General features: G+C 32.6%; 1 protein-coding gene across 2 annotated transcripts; it reads left to right on the top strand.

The window, feature by feature from the left end:
• Nucleotides 1-1,649: 1,649 nt before the first annotated feature.
• Nucleotides 1,650-23,256, top strand: LOC139425377 (15-hydroxyprostaglandin dehydrogenase [NAD(+)]-like). Of its 2 annotated transcripts, none has more exons than XM_071179970.2 (7): nt 1,650-1,830; nt 8,626-8,746; nt 11,415-11,521; nt 12,957-13,053; nt 13,141-13,217; nt 16,544-16,689; nt 21,301-23,256. In XM_071179970.2, the coding sequence occupies exons 1-7, from the start codon at nt 1,738-1,740 to the stop codon at nt 21,395-21,397; spliced, it is 738 nt and encodes a 245-aa protein (XP_071036071.2). In that variant the 5' UTR covers nt 1,650-1,737; the 3' UTR covers nt 21,398-23,256. The 2 variants fall into 2 exon arrangements, with proteins under 2 accessions (XP_071036071.2, XP_071036072.2); XM_071179971.2 differs by lacking the exon at nt 1,650-1,830 and adding an exon at nt 6,597-6,733 and having other exon boundaries at nt 21,301-21,537.
• The last annotated feature ends 3,551 nt before the right edge of the window (nt 23,257-26,807 follow it).

Raw genomic sequence — 26,807 nt, 5'->3', positions numbered from 1 at the left:
ATTTGAAATGGTTAGATTTAAATAACGACTAACATTATGATTCAAATCAACTGGTGTTACTTTAAATAAATCATTAATTTAAATAAAAGGATTTTTTGTGAAAAATTATTGATTTAAGAGTCGGCAAAGCATTTTAATTTGAGATTTACAATTTTTAAATGACTTATAGTGTTTATATTTATTCTGTAAGTAGTATCAACCTTTTGGAATTGTTGCGTGACTACCACTACAATAATAAAATTCTAATTCCCTTTTATATAACACGTGTTAACTTGACGTTATCTTCAAGTACCTTTTGAAGGTTGACGTAGTAAGCATTCCAGTCCCCACATTGGAGTTCGTCGGATGTTATTTGTACACATCTACCTTGACAGTAACGCCCACATCAAATTTTAACACGCCTACTTCGATGTATGAAACTCAATAAAAAGTTGATTTGCTATTGGTGATTTCGACATTGTCCTCGCACTCTTGCTACTCAGTCTCGATCACACACCACTGAAACTTAAATACAAGTCAAGTCGATTTTATATTCAGGTACATTTTGATAGATGAAGGTTGACATCAGTTTTAATGTAGGCCCCACAAAATAACATTTCAAAAATCTTATAATTCAGATGTTTTAAAAATGCAGCAAATAAACAAAAGGATGAAAGTTTTCATGAAATATTATTTTTTTTTATTTGTATATAGCTGTATATATCCAAAAAACAATGATGGTATTGAAAATCCTGCCAATTCTTGATTTTAAAGCTTAATCTTTTAAATACTTATCTGATTTTCATATAGCAAATATATTTGTGAATCACAAACTTTTTCCCAAATTAAAAGGAAATGATTTTCATAAATTTAAACAGAAAGCTGTGCATACATAAATAAGTTCGAATCGCTCTCGTGAAAAAAAACGATAATTGGATAAGCTAAGGCATTAAAATATTTGCCTCACTGCAGTCAAAATAAGTGTTTGAATATCTGTATCTGCAAATAAAAGTAAAGTTATAAATAATAAGTAATAAATAATACTTAGTAATAAATAATGGATAGTAATGAATACTAATTAGTAATAAATAATAATTAGTAATAAATAATAATTAGTAATAAATAACAATTTGTAATAAATAATAATTAGAAATAAATAAGTAATTACTTTAATAAGTGTTTGTTTCTGCGTATTTTGCCAAAGATATTAAAACCTTCTTCACAAATTTCTTTTGAAGAAGAACCATTTAATTTCTAAACAATTAATTCCTTTTCGTTATTTTTCCTTGGGGATATTAAGAATGAATGACATCGTATTTTATACCCTAAAATCTAAATTAACAGAGGTTTATTTCATATTTAAATATTAGCTTATACTTGATACCATTTTTCATGAAACGATTCTGAGAAAATGATTTTGTAGAAACATAAGATTTAATCATTATTTATTCATTTTTGAATCACGAATTATTAAAATTAAAAATAAGTACGAATAATCAAAATAGTTCTTTTCATATTAAAAGTTAGTGCCCCGAAAATGTTCCATCATTATTTCCTGAAACAACTAGTCGATCATTCCATTTAACAAGATGTCAGGAAAAAATAACTCATTAAGTCAAATTGTAGATTGAATGTAGTACAATGGTTTGCCGAAGGTTTATGCGAAAAACTGAAGGACTCTTTTCTCTGATTAGAATTAGCGCTTTTATTACTTGGAATCGCTCGAAGAAACGGCTATTTTATGAGCATTTGTAAGTCATGACACTCGAAGGAAAAGTTGCCCTTGTGACTGGTGGCGGAGGAGAAATTGGAAAAGCGTACTGCTTGGCATTGTTGAATGAAGGAACAAAAGTATGTAATCCAATGTTTTTTTAAATCATCAGTTCATTTTATATAACTACCTTCCCATAAATCTGTTCATACTCTTTGTAAACGGAATAAGCTTTTCAAAAGCTTACGAAAATTTCCCACTCTCCCCACTTTTTCCTTCTCCGTTACCATGTTTTCGGTATACCTTACTCCCCCCCCCCCTAGCCAGTATATTCCAACCTCTTACTCAAGCATGTTTTATTTTATTTTAGAACCGTTGTTGAACAGCCGACACAATTTCTGGGTTGACGGCTACTAATGTTCCATTCCGTAGCCTTGTAGTTTTTAACCCGATCCAGAAGACAGGGGAACTCTTGGATCAAGCATTGGGAGAAATTTGATTTCGTGCTGGACGTATGATTCGCAATTGCTACAAGTTACAAACTTATTACTGTATTTCTTTGTATAGGATGATCCAAAACACTATTCTTCGTTCGTAATTGCCGGTCCTTCAAACCTCTAGAGGCTTTAAACTTTAATTGATAATGATGAGAAATGGCATGACCTAAATATTTCTTTTAAAAAAATAATAATTATCTGTGTATTTCTTGAGAAACATGAAAAAATGAGTCGGTATTGAAGTGTTTCCATAATTTTGCCCCACCACTGTATATGCTATTTTATCACCGTCGTTGAACAGCCGACCCAATTTTCGGGATTACGACTACTAATGTTCTACTTTGTAATTTTGTAATTTCGAGCCCAATGCAGAAGACTCCTGGAAGACACTCCAGAAGACTATAAGGAACTCCTGGATGAAGTATTGAGAGAAAATTTCGTTCGTGGAGGACTTTTCGATGGAACTAACCCGCATTTGCGTTACATGGAGAGGAAAACCACGAAAGTATCCCACTGTTAGCCTGAGAGCGACGGGACCCCAGCTCATGATCCGTCTACCACTGAGAAAATTTTACGTCAGCACTGTAGTCAGTGCGAGGCAGGTGCGGAATTCATATCGACCTGCCATTGCTGGGATTCAAACCCGATTCACCTCCTTCGAAGGTGAACGCTCTATCCTCTCAGCCACCACGACTGTACTCAAGCATATTGCTAAAAAGCAACGTTTCCGAAGCCATGGTAATGGAGAGTGGGAAATTGGGGAGAGTTTGAAAATCACATAACTTTTGAGATGCGTAAGCCGGTTACAAAGAGTTTAGCTGTTAGCTGATGCTAAATAATAGTTTGATTTGATGTGCAATTTGTTGTACAATTTTATTTCGCAAATGAATTGTATAAAATGATCTAGTTTATAAATTCGATTTAAGATATATGAATGCTTGATTTCCAGTTAGAAACAAAGATGAATGGCTTCTTAAGGAGAATCCACGATGCAGTGGTATTTATGAGAGTGTTTCTTCTTCTTCATTTTAACCATAGGTTATAACATTTTTCAATTTGACCACTTAAATTACGTAATGTTGTTTATGTTTGATGCAATGTAGTATATTCGTGCCCTTGTCCCACTAAACTACATTCACTCTAATAAAGTGCTCTGTAATCATCGTTGGTTGCTTTGCCAAAATGATCGAAGTAATTGTCACGTGAAAAATCAAATCTACAGTCAGTCCAATCCACAGTTTCAGATTCTACTAATAGTCTTAATTAATACTTTAGCTTAGAATTTTAAGCCAAATTTTTATGCAACTAATTAGTTAAGATTATACCCACGTTTGTTCTATGGATCATTCTATAAGTACCGCGTTAATTACCGTTGCAGGTTGGCAGATTCGTAAATTACTTTCGACACATGAATTGATCAAAATACTGTAATAAACATGGACGCCACTCTTCAGTCCTAAGGACAGAAATCAGTCTTGAGAGAAAATCTGTACATTAAGTTTCATAAATTAATATATCTTTTCCATTTGCTTTTAATATTAGCTTTTTTCCTTAAAAATATTACACATACATTTTCCTAAATAGAAATATATATTACATTTTGATGTAAACATTAATTAATTTACTTAATTATTGCAAAGTGATCAAGTAATGATGAAGCACAGCAATGTGTAAATGAGATTGATTGAACTTCGCCTGTTTGCTTAAACAAAATTTGTACAATTGTATCTAAACTTTCTTGTTTTTTCCCCAATGTTTTGAAATACTGGCCAAAATTAAATTGCGATTATTATTATTTTTTTAAGAAAAGAAGAAAGTTTATTGATGTAGGTCAAAAATAAGTAATGGTGAAGTGAAAAATAAGTTCTGATAGTACTTCAAGAAAAAAATAGTGGCTTATTGTTCAGTGAATGATGTAAAAAGATATACGAGGTTAACGGTTATTTGTGTCTTTTTTGCTGTAAAACGAAAAAATTCGATAATTAATTTAATATATCAGCCATTATCATAGAAAGGTACATTTAGATTAAGTGAGCTATAAATTTCTGAATATTCTAGTAAAAAACACTCTAGATTGTGTTAATTGGTCAAAACAAAATACAGCCTTGAAACATTTTTAGAGTGGCATCTATGTATAAATAATCCTTAATGGTTCGATATGACAAATAAAACATCCTCCTCGACAACCATTTGTCAACCAGTAGGGTCATGAAGGTTAAGTTTCCAACGGCATTATGATAGCCATGATTACGCACCGAATGCTTTTATTTCTGTGCCCAGCTAGTTCCCATTGAAATGAAGCTGGTAGGGTAATAGAGCACAAGTCCTTTGTAATGACAGCTTATTTTCTGAGGAGAACACAATGTTTTTTTTTCTTGAAAGTATCAAAACGTAGATAAATAAAGCAATAAATAAGAAGTAAGATTATAGCAGAAATGTTCAAGATTGGGGAAATAATCCTGTCATAATTTGTTAAGAATTTGATGCTTTGAAAAAAATAATCAGTTTATGAAACTTTCTATCTTTCCTTCTGTAATTGTCTTGTTTTATAATAATGAATGTATTAACTTTTATATTTAAAACGTATTTTATTTTATTTTGCATTTGACTAGTAAGTTTTCTTTCTTACTTTCCTTCTATATTTGTCTTGTTTCTTTATTCTACTGTTTTTGCTTCTGTAATTTAAACTGCTTTGTATTACATATTTCACTATTTGTTCTTGTATTTTTGTACTCTTTTTCTGAACCGGGGCAAAACTTTTGGGGTACAGAGAAAGCATTTTTGACTTTTATCTTAGCTTTCTTGATAGAATGAGTTTTGCATTTTTGTGACAATTCAGGATGACGTCAGCCTTGATTGTCATATTTTTTTCATTTTATGAATGATTGTCATATTTATGAAACTTCATGATTTGTCCTTGGTTTACCTGAACTAAATTTTTTTCTATGATTTAAAATTCAAATTTGCCAAAAGAGGGGAAACACAATTTGCGAGGAAGAGTTTCTCTCGTGGTATAGCGTTCAGCCAAAAGAGTCCAAAACTTCCCAGCCAAAAGAGTCCAATTAAGCTCGGGAATGAGCTGTGTAGAGAGTCATTGTCTTGGAGTAGCAAAATTTCTTGTCAGCATGTCACTAGGAAGCTTCGCAAACTTCACAAATCTACAGTACAGGTGTACAGCAGACAGGTTTTTTGCATCACTGGCCGTACCTCATACGCGACGGGTGATTTGTTAAATTTGAACTTTTTAAAAACACAGAACTGACCGTACAGGTTTCCTACGCAGCTGTAACTGAGCACAGTTGTTCTCAATAAATGTCTGGGCACGACGCAAGCACTCGTTACAACATGCGCGTCACTTATTAGTGTACACAACGAAACGGCCTTTACATGAAAAAACAGCTTTTGATCGGTTCAGCCGTAACGGGGGTTACGGTTCAGCTCAGTCAGCTTAAGCTCAATCGGTTCAGTAGTAAAAACATAACACACTTGGACACGTGATTAAAAATAAAAACAAACTTTTTCATAATCAATAGTTGGTAGAGCCTCCACGAGAGGCAATTACCGCGTGAAACCTCCAGGGCATACTTTCCACAAGTCCTAGTGTGACATCTAGTGGTGTTTTCTAAAACTCGGCTTGGAGAAGACATGTAAGCTCCTTCACCGATTTTGGACGGGTAGTGAACCCTTTAATTCGGCGATCCAACTCATCCCAGAGGTTCTCGATAGGGTTCTGGTCTAGACTCTGGTCTGGACAGTCCATTCGATGAACCACATTGGCACGATACCAAGCCCTGGTGACCCTCGCAACATGACAGCTGGCATTGTCGTCCAGGATGCAACAGGGGTCCACCCCGTAAAACTGAAACAACGTAAGAAGCACATTGTCATCCAAAATAGTGCAGCTGGCATCGGCGTTGAGCTTACCGTGAATGGGGACCAAGGATTCCAATCCATACCAGGAGAAACACCACTAGACCATACCACCGGATCCACCTCCGCCGACCAATAGCTATTTGCATAGGTGTCCAAATACTTATTGGTAGATAGTGTAAAATGCCTTTGATTTCACACCTACTTTAGAAGATTTTCTTTTTCCTATAAGGTAAAGGCATTGAAGACTCATTTTCATATCTGGGAAGTTTCCTAGTTATCTGAATGAGATTTTAAAATGAATGAAGAATTTATTCCATACTGAAAAGAACTGATAAATTAAAATTATTTTTTAGATTGAATATTGTGGATAATAAAATACTTATGAACTAAGCATTATTTTTGTTGTTGAAACATTATCATGACTTACTCATTTTGCATCATTTAATTATTACTTTACTCATTTTACAACATTATCGTGATAATCAAAACATGCTTTTCATAAACATTATTCGATATTTCAAAAAAGTTCAGTCTCTGAAGAATATATAGAAGAACTTACTGTGAAATCAGTAGCTTTAATCAAACGATTTACGATATACTGTTTCCATAGTTCTGGAGGATTTCTTAGATCCTAATATTCTTGCGATTCTAAGCTCTAATGGTATATTTAATTGTAAGTGTTTTACTATATATTTAATTAGGAGCGTTTTACTGTTTTATTGTGTATATAACTATTTTTTATTTATGCATTCAACGTGTCATTAATTTCATGAAGTATTTTAAGTAGTTATTACCACAAAATTACAGTACTTCACATTCTGATCTGTAATTAAAATTGTTTGTATGGCGAAGCATGTTTTTCTTTAGATCCTTGTATTTTAAAACCCCATATTCAATTCAATTTACCTATAATCTGACTAAAACCTAAAAATCAATCAAATAAAGCTAAACTTAAATACACATAATATAAAACTAAACAGAGATCACAATAAAAAAACTGAGCACCTGAATTATTATTCACATTTTTTTTTCTAGTAGATGCGCCATATATGGCTATTCATTTGCTTAATAAAAGATATAGTTTGATAAAAATAAAAATTAAAACATTTGCCTAATAAAAGATTAATTTGCTTAATAAAATATATATCAAAATGTAAAAATGGAGTACAATCACTTAAAAGAATAAAAGAATATATAAATAACTTTTAATCTAATTATCGCATATTCATACACAAACAAGCAAATTTTATTGATTCATAAGGTAGGTCTTCATAATTATGAATTAAATTTTTATTACTTAGTTTAAAAATAATCGAAAATATTTTTAATTCTATGGTATACTAGTTTTAAATATATTTTAAATCATGCAATTTATGTGTAATTATAGTTACAAAATCCTAGATTTGAAATTAATCGATTCAATAGTTCTTCTTCTTCTTCTTCTAAATAAGTGCAACAGCCTTTCACAGGCCAGGGCTGACTCGCAGATTTTCCTCCATCTGGCACTGTCCGGTGCGTCAGCCCGCCATCGGTTGACTCCCAATACCTTGAGGTTCTTTTCAACGTCGTCTATCCATCTTGTAGGTGGTCGTCCCTTACGTCTCGTCCCTTCAATTGTGGAAAAAGTCACTTTTGTTTTAGGGACGGCATCAGAATTTCTGAAGAGGTGGCCCAGCCACCTAATGCGTCAATAGTTCTTACGAAAATAAATATTTAATAAGTGCAAGTTTTATTTTTTAAATTTTCTTGCTCAAAAGTTATTCAGTGGATTCCTGTTAAGTCGTCCTTTAATGAATAATTTTAAATGAATTTTAAAATAATATTTTTTTGAAAAAAATAACAGCTTTCAAAATTAAGCAGACATTTAAATTTTTTAAAATTAAAAAAATGCACTTTCTGCTTATTATTTGTCCAATATTATTTAATCTATTGAGCAATTTTCTGTTAGAAAGATTTAGTAAAATATATAAAAATAGCATCAACTGTAACAGACTTAGTCAATCTTTTTTCTGCTCTTCTAACTAAACCATCGTATTTCTCAAATTTCTGCTCTACATGACATTTTGAGTGTCGGAAAACTGAATCCCCCATTAAAGTATGTTTATTCAAAAAATGAGAAGAAAAAAAAGCATAATTTTATGTCTAATTTTGTAATTTAAAATATCGTCTGTTATATATTAATTGAAAATCTACTTTTTAAAATATTATAATCTAGCATGAAAATCCAATCATTAAATATCAAAAATTATTCAAGGGCTCCTTTTTTTATTTTGTGCCTTAAGGGAAATGAATTTCTCAAATTTGTAGCAAATCTGTAAATTGTTATAACATCCAGAAAACTTGAAATAAGCGTAGTATAATCGCTAGCTAGTTAATATTTTGAAGTACTTAAAAACAGATGTCCAAAAACTGCAAGTGAAGTTTGTACTTTTTGTATTTTTCATATACAATACATTAATAAATGAATGGTCACAATAAAAAATTTTCAATTTTTCATATTTCAAAGTAAAAAAGTGAGTTTATTCTGATTTGGTGTTATATAGTATGTTTTTTAAATTCTTTTAGATTTGTATTTGCGATTTAAATGAAGATACATCTACAGAATTAATAAACAATCTGCCAAAAAATTTACAGGCAAACATATTTTTCAAAAAAACTGATGTTACTGATGACAATGACTTCAAAGGTAATAATTTATGATATTCTCAGATATTATTTCAATTAAAAAATTACACATACGCTACTAGAGGAAGCGTAATGAAAAATATCAAAACCCATTCGATTGCTTTGTGAAACTTATATATGTTTCGAATTTTCGCTTTCCCTTTCTCCTCTATTTCCGATAGCAATCAAACAGGTTTTGATGTCTTCAGTCTCGCTTATCTCAGTAGTGTTAATTTGAATTTCGTTTCTTTTCTTTTTCGGGATGAAACTTTATTTGCGATACTCAACGTGTGTACATTTTTATGTATCATTTTTTAAAAGGATTATAAAAATATGCATTCAAAATATGCACCTTACGGAACACCTTTCGTACCAAACTTCTTCAGTGACCTGTCTTACTCTACTCTCTCGAACTCTCCACTAAAATATTGACATCATTACTCAAAATGATACATTTTCTTTGACGAACTCACTGCTTTGTAGTTTCCCATTGATTGATCACGTTTTGAGTATTAAAAATAAATACATGATATTTCTGAAGCACAAATCGGACATGGTGATAAACAGATTTGAGCCCAGTGGTCGGAAGTAGCGTGCTACAAGTAACGGAACTACTGTAGTTACTTTTTTCCGTAGTTTATAGTGTAGCGCTCTACTTTTAAAAGGAAGTAGTGTAATGAGTAGTTCGATACGGAAAAAAAAGAAAGCAGTTGATTGTAGCGATTCTTGACTATTAATTTTAACTTTAGTTAAATAAACAAAGCTCAAACGTAAAAAAAAAAAAAAATTCGAATCTGATTGGTGCAAATTCTTTGCTGGCCCGTCAACGTACGCAATAAGAATGCCTATGTGGACGAGCATTAATGAGACCTACGTTTGATGCTCGGAAAAATCACTGCGAAATCAGTTGAATTGATTCTGAGAAATCAAATTTTAACTATCCTGCTTTTTTTTAAAATTTGATTTCACAGGAACTATAAAGTACGCTCTTGTGCCTAATTTTGCTACTTAAAATATCATGTGCATTAATTAATTATCGTATTTGAAGTCACCCCTTAAACCATTAAAATTAAATCCTAGAATGCGAAAATCCCATCATTAGATCAATAGGTATTCTGGGTGGTCCATTATTTTTTTCACTGTACTTTATTTCTCGGAGGGTATAAAAACCCATAGACTAATCAAATCACAAATATTTGATAATTTCCTAGCATTTTCTAAATAACTGTCGAGAAAAGAAAGAAATTTGACGGCTAAAAGAAAGTCATAAAAAGTGCTTTAGATTAAGAAACTATTTCATTTAAGCATGAATTAAAACGTCTTAACGTCTCCTCATATTTAACAGAAGCCAATTTTTTATTCAAAATTATTTTGAATATTGATGAAAATTAAGTTCTCCTGTTAAGTATGCCTTCTAAAAGTAACGAAATTGTGACTAACTTTTCGAAAGAAGTTTGTAATCGTTACATTTAAAAAAAAAGCAGTCGTAGTTACCTACAAAGAAAATGTAGTTTTTTCCGACCACTGCTTGACCATTTTTATTTATTTATTCATTTTTAGAAGAAGAACTAAGAAGCACAAAATCAAAAAATGTTTGTGGAAAAAAATCTGTAGTCCAACATAGGCTAATTTTAAGATTTGTTCTGAAACTATTAAAAAATACGTAAGCTGTAAATTTTTTATGTGTTTGAGTTGCTCAAATATAAAAAACATAGTTTAGTTACGCTTTAAACCCTAGGTATCTCCGTACAGATAAAAAAAATTACTATGCATAAATTCTTATAGTTTTGGCTTCAACAGGTACCCTTATGAATCTGGATAGTTATTTCTCATAATTCGATAACCTTTATGTATATTTGATTTACTCATTTTTTGTGACACGAATGTTTTTGAGAATAATTTGATTGTTGAACTTTCTTTATATTTGATGAAACTACCAAGATGATTCCGAACTGCACAATATATATTTTTTTCGGTTCAGATTTGATTAAAAGCATCCTGCTATCAACTCTCTAAAGAATAATTAATATCATTTGCATTTGATGCAGCTCAACCAATTCCCGCACTTGTGTTATTAAATTCTACATTCAACTCAACTCGAATCTTGCATGCTGAGAGATTGAAGTTAACAAATAAAATGAAAGGTGAATTTATGATAGAGAATCTCTACTTTCTACTTAATTTATTGAAATACTCTATCATTGAATTTCTAATTAAATTATTGATATTAAACTGTTACAAATTAAACTACCAGCAGTCTCTTTCAAACCATTAAATTTGCCCAGAAAATAAGAAGTCATTATAAACAGACTACGATTGAATACGAGCGTTTTACCCAAAGGAGCCAGCTCTCGTATGTTCAAGGTGTAGAGAACTCTTAAGAGTGAAATAAATTCTGACCTATTACATAAAATAAATAAACAACTCAGACAACAATACTATAACAATAAATAAATGACTAGCTTTAATTTATTAATCTGAGATATTCTACACAAGGATGCTGGATTTTAGCATTCGAACATTCAGTAATTTAAATATAGTTTTACTCTTTAAAATTCCTCTCACGAAGTTTAAAGTTCGGTATTAGTCAAATATGGCTCCTAATTTTAAAAAAATTTAACCATTTATTTTATCAAGATATGAAAATGTGCAATTTAATTTGTATTTATAAGATGATACGTTTATATTAGATGCCTTTGACAAAACCATAGAGAGATTTGGAAGAATAGATATAGTGGTTAATAATGCTGGCGTGGTTGGGGAAAATACTTGGAGAAAAACTATTGAAGTCAATTTTGTAAGTAAAATTTTCTTTTTAACTGTCTTTATTAATCATAATAATTTAAAAAGTCGTGGTGGCTCAGAGGATAGAGTACTCGCCTCTCAATACGGTGAACCTATTTCAAATCCCGGCAATGGTTAGTTGATTCGAATTCCGCAACCGGCTTGCATCAACCACAGGGCTGACGTTAAATATCCTCAGTGGTAAGCGGATTATGGGTTAGAGTCCCACTGCCGTCTGGCTACCCGTGGAAGGTTTTCGTTGTTTTCCTCTCCATGTAAAGCAAATGCGAGTTAGTTCCATCAAAATGTCCTCCACGAAGGCAAATTTTACCAAATACTTGATATAGGAGTTCCCTTGCCTCCTGGATTTTTTCAAAATTACAAGGTTGCGGAGTTGAACATTGGTAGTCCTAAGCCCAAAATTGGATCAGTTGTTCATCGAAGGTAATAAATAAATTTAAAGTCCCTGTAATATATTACTTCTGTGGCTACCTTTTACAATTCATCGCATATTTTATTCCTTTTCCCTGTTGATAACCGTCATCATCTTTCAATTTTTAATAGATGAAACCCATCCATCCAGTTGTATTTCGACTCGCTAATGGTATCTTAAACTGTATATAACTAAACTATTTTATTCAATTTGCGATTTTATTCACTTATGTATGCATATTAATGCCTATGTATATCTGGTAGTTCAGTTTTTCTCTCTCTCTTTTTTTCTTTTTTTTTTTTTTTTGTCCAGAGTTTGTTATACGTAAAATTCATTATCCTAACATTTTTGCATTTCTACTCGTTATTGACATTTAATACAATATGTAGCTATTTCATTGCAATTATGATCACATCCAATTTTATATCACATATGTATGCATTTTAATAGATATATAACATTTTACCAAATTCGTGTAGCTTAATATCTATGCGTACAATAATAATTTTACGTATTATATGAAACTAAATCTATTGTGTGTATTCTGCCTGGGATCTGTCTCGAAACCCTTTTCTTTAGCATATGCCATTTTTTATTCAATAAACCCTTCATGCAATACAGAGATGATAACGTTTCTAGTGATAATTTCATTGTGTTTTGCAAATTATAATCTTCATGATATGTATATATATATATATATATATATGTATATATATATATATATATATATATATATATATATATATATATATATATATATATATATATATATATATATATATATATATATATATATATATATATATATATATATATATATATATATATATATATATATATATATATATATATATATATATATATATAACTATATATCACGCCTCATAACTCTATTTTCACATTCAAACAGGCGTAGTATACCGTTCCCTCAACTCTTAGACCATTAAGTCCAAACTAATAATATTGTTTCAATTATTTACAAATTTGCTTCACAATTCCATGATTTTATTTGCAGATTGGAGTATTGCATGGTATTCAACTTGGTTTACAGTATTTGAGCCTTGAAAATGGAGGTTTTGGTGGTTTCATAGTAAATACTGCATCTGTAGCTGGTTTGTACATCATTTCGTAGTTCTGGTCTAGATGTTTATCAAAATTTAAATATCTTTAAACTGTACACAAATTCCATTTCATTTCAGGTCTTCGTGGATGCCCAGTTAGTCCTGTATACAATGCAACTAAGCATGCCGTAGTTGGACTTACGAAGAGTTATGGTGTATGTATCCTGTGCATTTTTGTCTTTTCCTAAAAATTTTACATTGAAAATGTGGCTATCCTTTGTATCCATTTAAGAAAACCAGACGAATCTGACGAATTTTGATAGTTTATCCTCGGGATCATAGTCACCGCCATGTGAATGGGTTCGGGAGTTCTTCACATAGACAAACTATGCGTGGTGCACAGATGCCAACTTTGATTCTGAAATTTTAAGTATTCCTGAAAAACGTTTTTCGGAAGGTTCTTCAGCTGCTTCATTATAGTCCTCCCAATGTCGAGGATTGTATCGAAACTTTTTGATTCTCTCATCATCATGGGTTTTATTTTGGGGAATTATTTTAAACCAGGAGAATTATGTGGGTTATTATTCGAATCAAGGTGCATTGTTGCCATGAAATAGAAAACATTATCAATTTTTTGAATTATCATTGCCGACCAGGTGGCCGAGTGGTTAGCGCTACTGACTGCGAAACCAATGACTGTGCGGTTTCGAATCCTGATCAGGACATAGATGTTTCTCTCCGTGTATTATCCTCTGTTGTGTGTCATGTGTGAATATGGACCACCCTATGTACGGGTACCTGTTGTAGTGTAGCGTGGGTAATGTTGCTTGCCTCCGTTACTTTGGTTACAAGGTGTTCCCCAGACAACGCTAAATGAGCAACACTTCCGGCACTTTTCTTGGCGAAGAACGATAAGTTTAGTCTCAGCCATTTAAATAAAAATCAAAATTATTTGACCAATTGACAAGTCGCATTTTATTCAAAATTTGCACAAAGTTGCTTACATTTTACGCTATAAACACGATCAAAACTTTTCCTAGTTTATATAGTTAGCTAATTTCATTTCTAGTTCAAGATTGCAGTTCGGCTGTACCGCATTTCACACTTAATTAAATAAAAATGCCAAGAGTTTAAAAAATGAATTAAATCACATAATAAAAACCTATGTCTTTAAGATAAGTACTACATTCTACTGCGGAGTATCTCTAATTAAAAACTGATGAGCTGTGAATTCAAAGCATCGTTGTCATAGTAAATATTTTGTGCACTGCTTCAAAATATGTTTTACTGTCAATGGTTCTTTCCACCTTGACCAATTGGGGCATTTAATAACAAGTGCTTTTGTCTAGTTTGTGATGCATTTATAATTACTTCTAATTTTTCAGGCAGATTTAATAATTTGAAAGGGAACATTGTTGATTTATTTGAAACAGTTCGCTATTATTTTCTCTGTTCCGTATAACCACCAATATTCCTGTTAGTTTTCAATTAATAGCATTTTTTATATCTGTATAAACTCATGAGTTGATTTGAGAGATTTTATGTAGATTTCGAAATTTGTCTGTCTCTTCATATAATGGAATTTCGAAATTACCATAAGATTAAAGTATATCAGAGTTATTATTCGTCAATTTACTGTTAAAGTTCAAAGTATAAGGTAAAATAGTATAAGTTTTTTTTTCTTGTTAAATATCGATGCATCAACACAACTTTTCGAATCCGTATAGCTTATAGTACTGTATTTATTACTGTTATTACAGGTTCTCTTATTTTGTGTTAAAGACATTTAAACTATATTAGACTTTTGTGTTAAAAAAGTTTAATAGTATGTATAAGGTTTCCTTTTACACTAAATCTCGATATATCAATACATCTTTTTGAGTCCATATAGCTTATAGTACTGTATTTTTTACCATTATTATAGCTTTTTATCTGGAGTTTGCCAATTATACTAGGCCATATTATCAACTACACTATCTGGCCATTAATGACCGGAACACCTCTCATTTCGGATACATGAGGTTCTAGTATCAAGTCAGTAGGGTGTAGGGCCGCCACGCGCCCGAATCACAGCTTTAACCCTTCTAGGAAGGCTATCCACTAGGTGTTGGTACACGGCGGCAGGTATTGCCCGCCATTCCTCCTGTAACATGGCGAAGAGTTGAGTGGTGGTTTTGGGGCGTTGTGGTCTGGCCCTCAACCGGCGCTCCAACTCATCCCAGAGATGCTCAATTGGATTGATGTTGGGACTTTGGGATGGCCAGTCAAGTTCTTGCACCCCCATTTCATCAAACCAGTCCGTGATGGCATGTGCTTTATTAATGGCAGCGTTATCGTGTTGAAACACAAACGGGCCATTATCGAACTGTTGCCAGAGGGTGGGTAGCGCCGAATTGTCCAGGATGTCTCTATACCCTTCTGCGTTCAGGGTTCCACGCCCTAACACCAAGGGCTCAAGGCCAAACCATGAGAAACAGGACCACACCATAATTCCTCCACCGCCGAACTTCACAGTGGGGACAATGCACTCCGGTAGGTACCGTTCTCCGGGCATTCGCCAGGTCCTCACCCGTCCATCAGAGTGCCACAACATGTAGCGTGACTCATCACTCCACATAACACGTTTCCATTGCTCTACTGTCCACTGGCGACGTGCTCTGCAACACTGAAATCGGTGGCGGGCGTTTGATGGAGAGATGTTTGGCTTATGTGCTGCTGCTCGTCCATGGAATCCTTGTGCAATCAGCTCCCGACGAATGGTACGTGTACTGGCAACACTGCCAGATGCAGCCCTGATGCTGGTAGCGACAGTGTCCAACGACATTTGTCGGTTTGCCTTCACTACACGTCGAAGAGATCGTCGATCCCTGTCGGACATTATTTTGGGCTTGCCGGGTCGGGACTGCGGTTTTATCACTCCCTCTCGTTCCCATTTCAACACGACGTCACCAACTGTTGACCGATGTATCTGAAACTTGTCGGAGATGGCACGTATGGAATGACCAAATCGGTGGGAGCTTATGATCATGCTCTTTTCCGCCTCATTCAGCTCTCGCCGACCATTCATTTTCACTGTTAACGCTCGTATGGCCGTCGCCTGCTTGCGAATGGTCTTTCCCCCACCACAGGTTGCGTATTAATTTCGCCAGGACGTGTCCACCTGCCTTTCAAGGGGTGTCCGGTCATTAATGGATAGATAGTGTATATATATATAATTTATCGACTATATTAGGCTATTTCAACTATATTAGACTTTTGTGCCTCAGTCACTTTTTGTCACTCAGGGTCAAACTATGGCCCTTGCCTCAAAAACTAACTTAACTTATCGATCAATTAATTTATGTTTTTATGAAAACATGTATTCCATGTCCTCGGGAAAATTTTTTGCCTTTTGTTTTCGCATTAAACTTAGTGTCTACTAACCGTGATATTCACCTTTCATTTTTTTCTCGGAAATAAGCAATATAATATTTTGGGGCAATATAGCTAATTTCGTCTCTTGTGCCCTTGAACTTAATTAATTTCAATTCTCCAATTTCAGTCGGAATATCATTTCAACAAAACTGGAGTCAAAGTGAACGCCATTTGCCCCGGTGCTGTTGACACAGTTCTGCTTCGGAGTTTTGCTTCGAACAGTTTAGATGAAAAAGAAGGAATAGCAATTGTGAAGAGGCAGTCTTATACAGAGTAAATACTTTATTAAAACATAATTTTTATTGGTAAATGAATTTGTTTCATTAAAAAATTCAACAACGTAATAATATAGACTGGCGAATGTTACATTTATAAGATTTTTAACTAACTTCGATGGTCATGTAATCCACCTCTACGAGCTCACCTCCTCATGGTTCCCTATTTATAAATCTTAGATGTGGTAGATATGGGGATGTTTAGATGGTTAACTTTATGGGGTATTTTCTGTTGATCTGCACCAGATGCTGTGGTCTAACATGCCAAAAATCTCCTTTCAAATGGACTTACTGCCAATTTCAATTGTATCTATGTCTATTCCCACTATACTCCAGCAGTTATCCGTCTGAATACTTCGTACTTGTTCGCCAAAAATCCTGAACAGCAGACTATTCGACAACATTAAGGCTGGTATTTGGCTGGAAATGTAGCTTACTTTGTCTTCTTGATTAAATCCGAACTAAACAGTTACGGAATTTTTTTGTTGCTTATTATCAGGAATAAAAGTCATAATTCCTGTTTTGTGCATAAGATTAGACTTTACAAAAGATTCCCCCCCCCTCCAAAAAATACACCAAAATTGAACTAAAATATTTGGAATGAGCTGATTTAGTTAAAAATTAAAATAATCTGCATTTAAATCTGCAGCAATGGTAAAATGATTTCCCAGTTGAGAAATTTTAAAATTTAATTTCTCTAGAGAATTATAAAAAGAAATTGGACGTAGAGTTGCATAACTTTAATTAAATATCTTCAGATAAAATTTCGCGTCAGGAAGTTTTATTGCTTGCCAGCAATACGAAGAAGAAATACCTCCTAGAACATGAAAAGCCTCACCACAGGTTACCATAAGCACGAAATTTGATCGTTTGGCAGTCCAAACGTTAGGAAATCCTTCACATTTTACCCCCACTGAGCTACTAACTAGCCCGAACGTAGTGACATCACTACGCCACTGAGCACTCACTGAGCAGTTTATGTTCATTACGTCGGACTTTTCAATTGATCTGAACTGAAGTCTTCTCTCTTCTGTTGGATGAAAACACACACAAACTTTAATTTATAATGAACAGAGATATACAGATAGTGGAGATCAGAAGGTTTGACCGAAAAGTAATGTCACTACGTCGATTAAGAACATTTATTGATGGGATCAGTACAATACATACATTAACATGTTTCAAAATAGGTTTCTATGCCAATCGATAACGATACCAAATATCTATAGTCTGATAATTTGATACTATAATATCCTGGTTGTATCGAACTGAGGTGTTGCGAGTGAAATCGGGCATTTTAAGTTTGATAAGCAGTTAATTTTCATACAATGTTTCTATGTATTAAGTTTGTTTTACTCGTAGTAAAGAAGCAAGTAGTATAATTTACAGTACAATTACAAGTAGTATAATTTAGAACATGTGTTCAAATTTTCAAAGACTAATGTATTTTGCATTTTTATCATTTATACCGCTGTTAATATATCTGATAACTAAATTTAAAGACCTGTTATCCTGTATTTTGGATTTTTCTGTAAAAGAAATCATTTAATAATAAAATGTTGCTTTTGCAAAAACAAAAAAAAATTGTTTCTAGCGTATCATCTCTATGTCCATTATTCTACAAGTAAAAGAGATAAATGCGTAATGACTATAACGTGGTTAAAAAATAATAAATAATAGGTATTTTTATCGTAGAAAGACATATTTTAAGGGTTTCATAGTATGATAATAAAGTTAGTAGAAATGCAATTTGGTCCAACCTAACTGTGAAAAGAATTTCCAATACTAGGAAAGTTTAAGTGTCTTATTCTTTCCTCATGCATAAGTATATGAGTAAGAAAGACTGCTTTAGATTGAAATGGAGTCGGAGAGGTTTTTGCGGAGAGGAGTCAGCTCAAGCCTTGCTCGAGACAAGACGCGTTTTTTACTCAGCTCCGTAGTTATGTCATACAACAGAACAGCTCCAGGTAGAAAGGTGCTACCACCCAGCCGCCCAAAAACACCTGAACCAGTAGAATCAGATGGAGATTACGTGGATGTTATTGAATACGATACATTTGAAGAAGCAATTGCAGCCAGTAATGTTCCGCTGAAATTCCTACCATCTGATCTATCTATTGACTTCGTAGAGTTCTACTCTTTTTTTCATCGAAATGAACTGAAATCTACAAGGGAATTGCTTAGTGTATTTCTTAATACATGTGAATTTGGACAGATTTACGACTATTTTTAAAGACTTCATTATAATATTACCATAGTCTGCAGAAATATGAGAGAACTACAGAAAAATGAAGCCTTAGTACAGAAGAAAAAAGAGGAGCCCGAGTCAACTCATGAAACTACCACTCGAGTTCCAGAGACTATCACTCCAGTACCAGAGACTTTCACTCCAGTACCCAAGAATATCAATCCACTACCAGTGGTTACCACTCCAATACCCGAGATCACCCCCAGCCCTGCGGGGGAAAAATGGAGACCAGTTTCGGGGCCACGGCCTCAGATTCTGAAAATTCCAAAGAACCTCCTGCTAAAAAGAGGAAGAAGAGGAAAAGGAAAAGGAAAAAAGCCAAATCAACCAAGCCTAATAACAGCACTTCTGCCTCAGTTTCCCCACCACAGCCGGAGAAAACATCTGAGACTTCAGAGGAGACGCCCGCCCAAACTTAAGTGACTCCAACTGCTGGTAAAAAAGCCTTTCTAGCCAAGAATGAAAAAGTGCTCATCTGAGGTCTCCCAGATGATTTTAATATCGACGAGATCTCCCTTGAATTAGGAAGATCAAACATCGAAGTTTCCAAAGTAGTCCAGTTCAAGAAGAAAGTGGGAGGAGCCTATAGGCCACTCCCCCTCTACCTTGTTGTCACTCCTCTATTGGTCAATCAGACCAAGATCTACAACCTCGAAAGTTTAAAGCAGTTCCCGATCACCGTAGAGAAGTACCGAGGTGGAAGAAGACCAATTCAGTGTTTCAGATGCCAGGGCTTTGGACATTCTCAACGTAGCTGCACGAAAGATGCTAGATGTATGAAGTGCGCCAGAGGGCACTTTTCGTACCAATGCAAAAAACCCAGAGATACCCCGGCCAAGTGCTGTAACTGCCTGAAAGATCACACTGCTAACTTTACTGGGTGCGATGTTCACCCCAGTAAAAGGAAATCATCGAACAGGGATACTACCCCAACTTCCAGTGCTCATCGACTTGTTAGCCTCATCAAAGAACTTCAAGAATTGATGAAAGATCAAGAAATGCTAAACCTGCTCAAGACTTTAATCAAGGGGAATACCCTTTCCAATGAATGTTCTACTGCCTGCAACTCATGCCTCACCTCATTAAGGACTTTTAATCTGAATTTTAAGCTTAGAACTTTGAATCACATATGACTTTTTAGTTTTATGTCTCAACAGAATCGATGAATCGGTTAGAAGCGCTTTGCGCTTAATGCCGAGATTGCACTCATATCCAGAGCAGCTTAGATTGAAATTATTATTTAACTATAAGGAAATGTTTATTTTTAGGGAATTTTCTATGTTTTAAAGAGGATTCTTAAGGAAGTTTTAAATTATAACAATCCAGGTTTCAGTTGTAATATGAGAAAGCGTAACTACTTGTAATTAAGATTGTATTCTCACCGAGAAAAAAAGTATGGTCAAAACTTGCAAAACATGATGAAATTTACCATGTTTCTGGCTCTAAGAGAACGTCAAAAAATGGCGGTAGTTTTCATTGAAGCACTTTGGTAATGATTTCGGCTTAATTAAACATAAAATCTAGTGTTATAATATGTGAAAAAATTTAGTAATGTGACAAAGTTAGGTAATTTTACTCTAATTTTTTAGCATAAAAACCATTTATTTGGTTAAATTTACTTTTCAATTTTGTATATTTTGCTAAATATTTGATGATAAGAACTATAATTTTGAAAGTCAGAACTTTCGGTAAACCTTTATTATGTGAACGGAAAAATTACCGAACGGAAGGAATGGTTTATAAATACCATATACTTTTAAGTTATTACCAGAATTTTTTTTTAAAACTGTAATGTCATTGCCCTACAATGCGGAAATTTTATCAGAATTTTTTCTCCGAGTAATCAGTTTTCTTTGTTAATTTTTTTTTCCTGAAATATTCAAATTTACAGTATTAAATGAGCGTAAGGAAAAGAATTGTATAGTTTAAGAATCGACATTTTTATTAATATACCCTGTTAAAATTTATATTCCAATTCAATGTATCAGGCGAAAACAATCAATACACGTTTTTTTCTCGCAGTTAACAATTTAAATACCATCTTATTTATGATTATACGACTGTTTTGTTTGAATATGGTAAAATAACAGTTAAATAAAATGTTATTTAACCTTTTTTTCTTCGAAATTTCTTACTGTGCAGGTATATGGATTATTATTTTTTATTTTTAACTGTTTCAATTTAACTGCTACTGTGTTAATGGAAAGTCAATTTTAAGGAATATAAAATCAATTAAGAAATTACATTTTTTATGATACAAAATATTGCCACACTAAAAAAGTATTTAGAAGTAAAATTTGAATTAAGTTAACTAAATTAAAATGTTTCTATCAGAGTTATTTATAATTATATTTTTTATAGGTTAGAAAATGTTGGACAAGCTTTGATAAAAGTGTTGAAGGATGACAAAAATGGAAGTCTTCTACGAATAGAAAGTGTTGGAATGCGATACGTCTGAAAAATACTTACGTTTTGAATTTTTATATTATTTTATTAAACTGACTATTTTACTAAAAATGTGTATTGAAACAATTAATGGATAGTTTCCCAATTATGCTGTTTACTTTTCTTAGCTTTCTTCCAAAAAATTATGCAAATTAATTTTTTAACTTTTTTTTTATTCGCACTTCTACCTTTTTTTTCAACAATAAGATTAGTTAAAGATTTTGAATTTTTTTTCCTTTCCCAATTTTGAAATCTCTTTTATTTGTTTTTCATAACATTATAAAGAATAAACAACAGTTACGATTGCACACGGAATAATAAGTTCAATTAAATTTACCGTATTGTATGGTAATGACATTTCTGATTAAAAAAAACTATACTTGTGGTTAATAAAACCAATATATACGGTATTTAAACCATTAATTTAAAAATTTTTCCTTTTATATGGTAACGGTTTATCGAAAATTCTGGTTTTCAAAATTATAGTTCTTGTAGCCACATATTTAGTAAAAGATACAAAACTGAAAAGTAAATTTAACCTAATAAATGGTTTTTCGTGCCATGCTCTAAGGTATCATGATAAAATTATCAAATTTTACCACATTTACCAAATTTTGTCACATCTTAAAAAAATTATATTTTATTGCTAATCATTTCCAAAGCACTTCGGTAAGGAATATCGGGCTTTTTGGTGTTCCCATAGAGCCAGAAACACGGTAAATTTTACCATAATCTGATAGTTTAGACCATGGTTTTTTTCTCAGAGTAGGATTTAAAAGCAAATTAAAATTGATGAACTTTCTTTGATAACGTACTATTAGGTATCAAGCTATACTAGCATAATATTAGTTTTGGAAACTTTTTGTGATTTATTTCTCTTCTTTGTTATTTGAACTTTTATATTTAAATTTCGAATTTTTTCTAGAAACAATTTCAAAATTCTATTTATGGAGCATTATCACACATGTAACAAGCCTTTATGTTAGAAGAAGAAGAAAAAACTTTAGTCTCTCACATACTAGTTTTATTTTAAGTTTCACGCTTGGTTAACTTATCAAATGCATTTTATTATAATTAATTCTTGCATCATCTTAGATGCGCATCTATCGGCTCTTAAAGCCTAATAAATCGCCAATCGTGTAATCGAAATTTCGAATACAAACCAAACTATTATACGGCAGTATTATTTAAGCAAATATCGTAAGCTTGGTAACTTGTTTATGGTAAACCTAGTTAAAAATAATTTCACTAGTGGCATATGTAATGGGGTATATAAATCTCTCTATGATTAAATATCGGATACTTTAATTAAAATTTTTATGGAAATCTTTATTTTTACGCATTTATAGGTGCTTCGCAAAATAGTTGAAATATATTCCATTTTCATTATAAAATTCTCAAGTCTGTGAGCTATTTTAAATAGGAAGAAAGTTTGAAAATTTATATCCCAGCTAATCATAAGGATTTATCAAATTTTGGACATTTTACCGCATTTTTAACCCTTTTCGGCCGTTTGTCTACTCTCAGCCACCAACGCTTTTCTACCGTTCCTGTCGTATGTCTGCTCTCAGCCACCACATCAAAGATGTTAGCCACAGCTTAATGGCAAACTACTTATTTTGCGGCACTGAGAAGATGTATAGAGTAAAGATTGTTCTGCAGATTCAAACAGAAAAATTACAGGTGGAAGAAGCCAAAATAATTATTTTTGAAATACATGTTCTCGAAAACCAGGGATTCATATTGGAGACTGCATATTGGAGACTGCTTATAGAACTATAAAGTATAACTTTTACATGCAATTAGAACATATTATTGTGTTACATATATCTAAAGTTTAAAAAAGAATTAATAAATTTTATTTTTCTTTCATAATCCTGCATATCATGAATTACTGTTTCTTTCGACAAAAATTAATTCCGACCAACATGGCATCCATGAATAAACTTAATACGACCACTAATGGTTTTAAAATAGGTATTGCTACTATCTATTTTATGCAGCGATAAGTTTCTCGGTAGCTCGATTTTGTGTAAGCAGAATTTGTTAGATGAAATAACCTAATATCTTTACTATGCAAAATTGTTATTTTATATTGTATACAACCGTTTTATTGTGTTTATAAATTCATCTAACTTTTGAATGCATCTATTTCTCTATGTCAATTTTAAGCAAATTAATTAGTTGTATGTACTAAACCTTTTGATCAGTTCTTAATTATTAATTTCAATGGGTGACGGTTCACTTCAAAACCTTGATACCTTAAAACACTATTTAACACAGACTATTACACATTAAAGTATTTCCAAGACATTTAAGGTATCCGACAAGTTTCCGCAATTGCTTTTAAAATTATAATATAAAATTTTAAATGCAAGTTTATATTTTTTTTTTCTTGTAAAAACTTATTATGCTAGCGAAAAACTTTAATAATTTATTATTTTTTAAAATGACCATTTTAGGTAAAAAATAAAGCTTTTGGTCGGATGCATGCCAAACACTGTGAAAAAAATTCTATTCCCCAAAACAAATACTCCTTTGAGGATATTATTTGGAAGACTATCAGCTATGTTTTGAATTGTTACCTTAGAAGTAAGTGCATATACTATTGAGTAAGGGATCAATGTAGTTAAAAAAGCAACTTTTTGAAAATTTCCGCCCGTGTCTTTGCAAACAAACATGCTTAAAAAGACAAACGTTTTTCTTTTGGTCAGTATGTCAAAACTTGCGTGCTGTAATCAATAACACTCGTGAAAAATTGCAGACAATTATTTTAAAAACAATATGATATATCGTGTTTAAGGTGTTGTAAAATGAGAAAAAAATCTGATTTCGAGATAAACGCATTTAAAGACTTAAAATCACTAGTCTATCCAGTCTTTAAATGCGTTTATCTCGAAATCAGATTTTTTTCTCATTTTACAACACCTTAATTATAGCTAATCTATATACCTTAATTAGAGCTAGTCTATACCTTGCACAAACTATAAAATAACTTTGCATTACACTCTCGATTATCCGTTCGTGGATTATCCGGTTTACGGATTATCCGTGCTCATTCCGGAGTTACACAAAAAATATAAAGAGAAACATTTTCAAGATTAAAAAAAAATTTGATTCATAAAGTTATAACACTACCAAATTTTTGGAAGCAATATTCGTTATTGGATTGCAGTATATGGAACATCAGCAGTATGGTCAAAGGTAAAATCGTCTACGTTATCACGATCGTGGAGAAAGATCATACCGCTTGATGAACAATCTTTTTCAGATGTTCAAGAAAAATATGATAACAGTATTCTCGAACAAGCAAAAGAAATCTAAGGTTTCGAAATTCTTGATGAAGAAAATTTAGAAAATTGGTTTCAAAGTGATACATGTGAGCCTGGCCTCTAGTATTTGACTGATGAAGACATCGTTATGCTGTTAAAACAAATAAAATAGTGATGATAGTAACTGTTGCAGAAGATGTAGTAAATGAGGGAAATAAAATTTCTCATTCTACTGCTCTGTGGAAACTTTATTAGATTATATGGGAGGATTAGATTACGGTGACATTACTGCGGTTCGTAAAATATGTGTATCGATATATGGCGAAGACTCATTACACATTTTTTTAAAAGGAAAATTCCCAGTTTGATGTTATACAGCATGTAAATGACAGTAATTTTTATATTTTTTGTACTGATATTGACATTTTCTTTAATAAATAAAGTTTTCGTATTATCCGTGTTTTTCGATTGTCCATGCGACCTGTCCCGGCGATTTACCCGGATAATCGTGAGTGCACTGCAATTGGAATACAAACAAAAGTAAAACTGTTTTAGAAAGCTACGACAACAGGAATTCTAAATTTATAATAAACTTAATTTCGAAAATGTTGTTCAAAATCATGTTTTAGTACTAGTCAGATACCTTGAACAACATATAAAATTTTGACTAAGTGTATCAATTTTTGGCTCTTATTCCATTTACTTGAAGGTGACTAATTAACTGTTTTATAAATCCTTTTATCAGATTCAAGTGTTCTATGAATATGAATTTGTAGTATGTATGTCACGGCGAAAGACCGAAATCGGTGGTTGTTGACTTTCACCAGTGAATGTCGACAAACACCAAATACGTTGGTGAAAGATCGAATATTTCATTACATTCTTGTACATTCGGACCCTCACCTTCGGTGTATGTCGACAATCACAGATATGCTTTGATGAATGTCCGAAATATTTATTACTTTCAATTTGATATGAAAATAATTCGTGGATATAATTACATTTATTCGATATTTTAACCCTGCACTGATGTTTTTTGAAGGTTAAGTGCCACTGCCCGGTATACCCTACACTGATGTTTTTTTAAGATTAAGTGCCACTGCCCGGTATACCCTACACTGATGTTTTTTAAGGTTAAGTGCCACTGCCCGGTGTACATTTGCCCGGTATACCCTACACTGATGTTTTTTTAAGGTTAAGGGCCACTGCCCGGTATACATATGCCCGGTATACCCTACACTGATGTTTTTTAAGGTCAAGTGCCATTGCTCGGTATATATTTGCCCGATACTCCAAACACTGATGTTTCTTCTAATCTATCGTCAGTAAGTATTAAAATATAGAATAAATATAAATATATCAAATAAATATAATAATATTAACGAATAAATTAATATAAAATTGGATGTAACAAATATTTCGGACCTTCAAAGTGACTATGTGATTGTTGACATTCACCGGTGAGAGTCAGAAGTAAGGGTATTTAGCAAATATTTCGGACATACACCAATTGACTATGTGAATGTTGACATTCACCGGTGAATGTCGACATTCTCCAGATTTCGGTGTTTCACCGTAACATGTATACTTTTATCTTGGATCTATTTCTCTCCGACAAGTAGTTTTTCAAAATGCCGGACAAGTTGAAGATCAAGGTCAAAGAAGAATGTCTATAAAAATACGGTAATCAAATAATAAGGTATAGAAGTGATTTTTATTGTTATTGCAATTATTTTATAGGTAAAGTGTGCCACTGGCGATATGAGAAGCCAGCAAGACAATCATGTTATCAAAGTGGCGCTGATAAGATGATAAACTTTACGCATGTTTTTAATGACTAATTCTGCCCTATGCTTTAATTTCTACAGCTTACGCGTTACGCCTTGATTTCTGCTGCATAGATGCATAAAAAAAGGGTTAGGTTTTAAAGAGAGAAAAAACAGATATAACTTTTTTAACCAAACATGTATGCAAAAATAGTTTAAGATATTAATAATAAATAAATGAAGCAGTGTAATTGTGAAAAAAGAAAGCAAAAATTTAGTATCTTTTAAAATTGTTTCTTCAGCATTTTCTAAATTTTGGAATCTTATCTTCAATTTCATTCGTTATGAAGTCACCTAAATCTGTTCTGACACACAGACAATCAGA

The sequence above is a fragment of the Parasteatoda tepidariorum genome, chromosome 1, assembly GCF_982258835.1.
Source record: "Parasteatoda tepidariorum strain Cologne lab strain chromosome 1, Ptep-v5.0, whole genome shotgun sequence".
Lineage (NCBI taxonomy): Eukaryota > Metazoa > Arthropoda > Arachnida > Araneae > Theridiidae > Parasteatoda > Parasteatoda tepidariorum.
The sequence above is the reverse complement of the archived record's forward strand: the minus strand, read 5'-3'. Positions and strand labels throughout refer to the sequence as shown.